We start from the raw sequence: 7,251 nt of genomic DNA, 5'->3' as shown, positions 1-7,251 counted from the left end.
TAATGTGATATGTTATATATATATATATGAACTGCTTTTCATATCTGAGTGTAATATTCTGAGTAAGTCCACGCCGTCAATGAATTTACGTTCATTAGATGTCTTACTCTCTCTATTTCTCTTCTTTTCTATTGCTTGCTTTTCGGACGTGTGCTCGTCAGATAGACAGCTTTACTCGGATTTGGAGCTACCCGTCCGTGATGTCTCAGGAGGGGGCATGCGGAATTGAGGAGAGGCAGTACCCTAACTTTGGAATTAGCCACTAGGAGTTGCTTATCATTTTGTGACTTTTGAAACACTGGCAGCTTCAGCTTGTTCATGTCTTTGTTTAGTGTCTGTGGGCGATGATTAATATTTTCGCCCTCGTTGGATATGTATATTAAGTACTTATGATCTTTATATCTATGAAGATGTATATTCAAGAAATGTTGTATCATTTCAGTTACCGTTAGGTAACCGATTTTGATTTTCGCGTTATATGTTACTTAAAGTGATGTCCCGGAAAAGAAAGGTTTTTAAAAGGAAACAATTTTATATCACCAAGTCAAAAAAAAAAATTTGCTCACTTTTCCGCGTAATAAAAATTTGCTCACTTCTAGTGTGTTTGTTACCTTAGAGTTGTTAGGTGTATTTTGGTACTATCATCAGCCCTTGTGACTCAAGTGAGAATAATTGCTATTATGATAAATGAGAACAATTAATATGAATCATTAGATTATATTTGAACGATCAATATTAAAAAAAAATTATAAAACCAATAAGTAACTTTTAATCATAATAATCCATATGTGATACCAACAGACGTTGGTTCAAGTGGTACATGCTTGATCTTGATTCTTCTTAAGCAAGGTCTCGGGTTCGAGTCTTGTGGATGGAAAAAATGTCCGTTTGGAGAGTTAGCCACATGTACCTGTGGATGTTCCTAGCTCAGACATGATTGCCTTCAGTGCGAAGATACCTATAGGAAACAAAAAAAATCCAAGATATAGTTATATGATAACACTTGTTTACAAAGACTGCAATGGAAGTACTCAATAAGTTTAGTTTAGAAAATAAGTGTTTTCAAAACAAAATCAATTATCTATTCTATTCTATTCTATATATATATATATATATATATATATATAATCAAAACATATCCAAATCACATATTGAATTGATATACTTTCTTTATCTCAACTTTACATAAACTTATCATCTAACCCCTCAACTTTACCTATAATCGAATCTTGCCTATTGTGCACCTTCTTCCCCTTTCTTGGTTCTATAAATTCATTCATTTTTGTTACTATTATTTTGTCATTGTATATACGTTGGTCATTCATCATGACATATTGATGACAATGTCATTAAGAAAATTGGGCATTGTACCTCTTTTGTTATGGTATATTGGTCATTCATCATGACATATTGATGACAATATTTATTGAGGTTTTTTTTTAAATACAAATCAACAAGTTGTTGTTTTATAAGCTTGTAGCTATATTAGCTATGAACTTATAGTTTTTTAGTTATGAATGTAGCGTATTAAATTACAGCTTTTTGGAAAAATTATTTTTGTACTAACTCAAATTTAAAAAAGGACTAATAAACATATAAAATATTTATTTATTTATTAATTAAATAATTATTAATTGGATGAATTAAATAGATAAATACTTTAAAATCAAAATTTTAATCCTTCATTTTAATATTTTATTTATTGTTGTTATGCAATATTTTTATTTATTTAGAAATAAGTTAATGCAATAAAAAATAATACAAATTTTATTCGAGGGTAACTAAAATAATTTTTTAAAATTTTGAATAATAAAATTGGAAAGTAAATTGTTGAAAAACTACTTTCATTTATAGTTTTATGAAAAGTATAATTCAAATATTATATTCACTTTTTTAAAAACTACAAGTTTTCTTTAATTTTTATTCACCGAACAACTCTAATAACTTATTGATTGAGTTAAAAAACTACAAGTTAAATGTAAAATACAAGGTCACGTTGCTGACTATATATTACTCCCATTAGACCCTGTCAACACATCGCTTACAATGTTTTCATACCCAGTAACACAAAATCATATTTTTTAGTTCACAGTTTAATAAGAATTGAAGATCAGAAAGTTCACACTTGTGTAAAGATGTTAAAACATAGTCAGATAAAATAATATTAGCTAATACATTATAAGAGTTGGATGTAAACTCAATCCAAACAATATGCCAAACTCCAGTCAACTCCCATAAACTAATTCTTCTGCTTCAAATAATTGTATTAGGAAAAATTGTTGTATATTGGGTATGACTTTAAAAGTTACATTTATGGTCACTCATGTATTTTATTCCAATTTACTTTAGTCCTATAAATTGAAATTTAAAAAATATAAATTTTATTGAAGATTGATGATGACTTTGTTAGAAGTAAAAAAGACGAAAAATGGTGTGGTGCTTTGATTGGATTGGAAGGTAGTGATTGTGATTTAGAACGTGCCAAACAACACCATTCTATTACTATTACATCCCTTCCACGCTTTCATCACTTCTAAATTCTAATTCTAATATCATAAACAACAACAACAAGATCCATTGGAATCATCATAATTCTTCATCACAAACCCTTGATTATATTTCTACAACAACAAAAGATCATTTTTTGAGAAATGGGTTTTCAAATTCAAGCCATTTAAGAAGTGGGTTTCGAAATTCAAGCAATTTCATTGATGGGTTTTTGAAGAAATCCGAAGAAATTTACAATGTCGGAAAGTGATCAGAATCGTCTTCTGGGGTCATCGGAAGTTGCGGAGCATGACGTGGAAGCTCAAGCCTCCGACGTCGCCGCCGTCAATGGCAGTGGTAGCCGCAGAGGGTTCATTGATTTGCTTAGATTCTCTGGTCACCGCCACAGTTTCAAGCGTTTAGAGAAAGATGGGGATAGAGAAACAAGAGATCGTAATAATTATAATCATAATTCACATTTGGATCTTCATGATGATGATTCTTCTGGTGATGTGCTTGGAGATAGTGCACCACCTGAATGGGTTTTGCTCCTTCTTGGTTGCCTCCTTGGCCTTGCCACTGGTCTCTTTGTTGCTGCTTTCAATAAAGGGGTATGCCAATTTCTTATAGCTTTTGTTCTAATGGATTTTAGCTTATTATAATCATTGTTGATTTTCTTGTAATGAAAAGATGGTAGAATCTTGTGTTAGCGTTTTTCGCCGTGTTTTGAGAGGACATGTAGAAGCACCGATAAGGAGAGTAATTCATTTAGAGGATAAGGTACTAGCTAGAGGTAGAGGGGTACTATGAAAATGTTTAGGCAATCATTTAGAAGGATTTTAATGTAAATAGTTTGTTTATGATAGGATATTATGAAATCGTTTGATCTATGTGGCCTACCTCACCTAATAATAAGAAGCTTTGATGTTATGATGAATACAATGTTTGAACCATAGAAACCAAATTCGTTGGGGGACCGCAAATCGATTCGCGAGTATCGGTTTGCAGTACTTTTGTGAACCAATACACCTCGATTTGTGTACTGATACTTAGTCCCAAGCGGACCACTATTGAAGACGTCATCTTCATTATCCATGGGCTTCAAGCCGTTATATCTCCAATGAAACTCCAATCGCATATGAGAAGGAGACTGATAACTCTAGCAGAAAAACAGAACAGATAGAGGGGAGAAGGAGAAAAGAGGAGGCAACAGCTCCGCAGAGACAAGTGAACTGAAGAAGAAGAGACGAATTAGGGTTAGAGTGAAATTAGGGTTTTGATAGGATTGTGTATTTGGTGGTGATGGACTTACTTGGATAACCCAGAATATTTTTTACTTCTATAGGCTCAATCTAAATAAAATGTTACTTCTTTAAAAAAATCTTGAATTGTTTTTTCTCAAAATTTAAATGGAGTCATTTATTAAGTTTTCATTAATCAAAGTGATACACTTAAGTGAAATAATCAAATTATTAAATCGTATTAAATCACAAATGACCCAAATTAAATCAAAGAAAATTAAAATAAAATATTTTAAAATATATTATTAATTGATAGTCAATGATAATAATAAAAGTATAAAGAGCATATTATACTCTGACAGGTAACGTACCACACGTATTAGGTATCCATACCCATATCAAAGAGAACCGTGTATCAGGTTACTATGGTTTGAACAATGATTTCAGTGGATGGGAACAAATTATAATGTTAGGAGAAATTGTTCGAGTAATACTCTTAACGATGACATGTTTTCTGCCATATTTATGTTTTAGAAGTGCTGCCTCAAGTGTTACATTGGTGCTGGTTTTAGGAATTATATTATCTGTAGTTTTTGTTATAGTTATCTGGTCTAGTGTTGTAAAAGATGAAGGCATAGCTGCATAAGTATCATGAATCTTTCAATGAACTAGAATGTCATCTTGTTGGATATGTATGCCTTTGTTGCTTGTTGTTAGCTTTCCTCCGGGGACTCTTTCCTCATCTGTTTTTCAGTCTGTGTTCTCATTCACAGGTGTCAACGTAATATGTCTGTGTTCTGCCGTAATATATCACTTCTGCATCTAGTCTATCTGTCTCAAATATCAGGAATTAATATGATATGCCTAAGCTTTGGCATTTTTAACAAGTAACAACTACCAATCTCACAGCTATGTCTCATACAAGTCTTCTTATAATTGTATTCCTTCTTAGAACTACCATTGTTCTACTTGTGACATTCTTGCTCCCTTTTAATAATTTTCTTCTTAATGTTTTTGGCTGTTGGAAAGTTCGGCATTTGTAAATTATGTTGTCATCAATCCATCTTTGATGTTTGCCTTTCAACTTTTGATTTGGATATTTACCAAACCCATTAAGGAAGATGATTTTATCTGATATATACTGAAATGTGCTCATCTAGGTGCATCTAATACATGAATGGGCCTGGGCTGGTACTCCAAATGAGGGTGCTGCTTGGCTTCGTTTACAAAGATTAGCTGATACGTGGCATCGAATCCTTTTGATACCCGTCTTTGGAGGAGTCATTGTTGGCATGATGCATGGCTTACTGGAAATACTTGACCAAATAAAGCAGTCCAGTTCCTCTCAAAGGCAAGGTTTTGATTTGCTTTCAGGAGTCTATCCAACAATAAAGGCTATCCAGGCTGCAGTTACTTTAGGTACTGGCTGTTCTTTGGGTCCTGAAGGTCCTAGTGTTGATATTGGAAAATCATGTGCCGCCGGATTCTCATTAATGATGGAAAACAACAGAGAAAGAAAAATAGCACTTATTGCAGCTGGTGCAGCAGCTGGAATTTCTTCAGGTAGCTTCCGACATGTCACTTTTCAAAACTCATTTTGAAATTTGTTCATTCCATATTCTGATCATTCACACCTCTTTGAAACTTTTTATAATAATTTAACCCTAGGTAGTCAATTGCGGATAGCTTCCGACACTCCGACCCTAAAAACATTATAGCGGGTAGTGGGACAGCCGCTATAGCTAAGAAAAAATATATAAGTAATTTATAGCCTACACATATAAATACATGAATATTAAAGTAGATCATATAAAAGACACATTCCTAATTAACAATCAATATACGAGTATTACAGATTCAAAAGATGATCGAAGTTGGAGACCATAACAGAGTTGTGTCTTACAAATTTGAACCACACGAAGATGATATCAGTTTGATAAAAGAGTCAATAAAGAGATGATAGGGCAAACAATTAGAGCCCAAGGAAAAATCTTGCTAAGAAAAGGTAGGGTATGTTTGTGAATTAGGAAGCCTTGCAATTTTGTTCTATGTTGACGAAGAACATGTAAGCAACCGAACATTTATACTGGAATTAGGAAGAAGAAAGATAAGGAAGAAGAAATAAGAAAGGTAGAGCCGAGTAAAAATCACATGGCCTTGAAAAACCAATGTGTTTAAGTAGAAGGGAAAGGTTAACTTACCTAAAACCCTAGGGGAAAAACCTGACACCTTTTAAAAAGAGGACTAAAAGACTTTTCCTCTCTAAATTTAGGGTTCCACTCACTGCAAAACATGTAGCGGACCGTGTCCCTCTATTTGAGCTGCAATTTCACCTGCTACGGGTGCTACAACCATCTGCACTGCTATTCACTGTGACGTCGCGGTAAACAGCCAAAAACCTGCTACACTCCACTATCGCAGCGCTACAGCGCACTATTGACTACCAAGATTTAACCAATGAAATTCTCTTATTGACGACTTGATGTTCAAGTCTCTTTGATAGGGAGGATAAACATATGAAGACGGGATTTTATAAAGTATTAAAAAATTTCCTTGTGTCAAGCTTAGGCCATTATACCTGATTGTCTATTTGTACAATGGGAAATTATTGATGATTACATGGTAATTTTAGGTCTGGCAATCATCTAGAAGTGTCATATTTCTTAAGATTTTTTAATATGTATTTTGTAGTCCCTTTATTGCTTGATAAAACATTGTAATTTGTTGGTGTTCTTCAATGAATTTGATTTTCTATGTGCCAAAAGCATATCACTCAAATAATTTTTGTTCAGCAACGATTGATTTTCTAGAATTAATATAACCAAGTATGCTTGTTTCTTTGTTTTTTACTCTTCATTTTCATAGTAGAAGAATGATGCAGAATTATTTATTATATCTCAGCTCTGAATAACTGTTCTAAAGTGCTGTTCCAAGGTTGTGAGCAGTGAGCAGAGACTTTATTACTTGATGTGTATTTGAGTGAATGGGAGAAGATTGTTTATTTTTTGTCGTTGTGGAAATGGAAATATAGATTATCTGGTTGAATGTGATATGCAGATGAATGAAGTCTGAAGAAATTAAGTAGATTGGATGGGGATACAGATATAAACTAAGTCTGTTCTGTGGCATCACCACGAGACACATATTGTGTATTGAAGGCTATGCATTTTCTCTTTCAAAAAAATTAAAAAGGGTGGGCCTTTTTTGAAATAACTCTTCATAACTCAACATTTTCATAGATCGGAACATACGTACATAGAATTAGCCAACTAGGAGGCATGGTTGGACATAAGGCCAAAAGTTGCAGGCCAAATTTACATAATCAATCGTTAATAAACATGATATATTAGAATATAGGTTAGTTAGCCTTGCCTTTATTCAATCAAAGCTGTTATGCCTTGATGACGTGGCCTATATTTTCTGAGTCCTCAGTTTCTGTAAATAGAAACGAGGAGCTCTTATTGTGTAAGAAAAACAGTTTAATAAAATTACAAACTAACTGAATAAAAGTTAGTTACTCTTC

At 33.1% G+C, this 7,251-nt stretch overlaps 1 protein-coding gene across 1 annotated transcript in view; it reads left to right on the top strand.

The window, feature by feature from the left end:
• LOC109346027 (chloride channel protein CLC-f-like) overlaps positions 2,419-7,251 on the top strand; it is a 13,541-nt gene continuing 8,708 nt past the window's right edge. Inside the window, exons 1-2 of the mRNA XM_019585374.1 lie at positions 2,419-3,098; positions 4,889-5,291. Coding sequence (XP_019440919.1) covers positions 2,745-3,098; positions 4,889-5,291 — 757 coding nt within the window. The 5' untranslated portion in view covers positions 2,419-2,744. The remainder of the gene's footprint in view (positions 3,099-4,888; positions 5,292-7,251) is intronic.

The sequence above is a fragment of the Lupinus angustifolius genome, chromosome LG04 (assembly GCF_001865875.1).
Source record: "Lupinus angustifolius cultivar Tanjil chromosome LG04, LupAngTanjil_v1.0, whole genome shotgun sequence".
NCBI lineage: Eukaryota > Viridiplantae > Streptophyta > Magnoliopsida > Fabales > Fabaceae > Lupinus > Lupinus angustifolius.
This window is presented reverse-complemented; position numbering and strand designations above follow the sequence as displayed.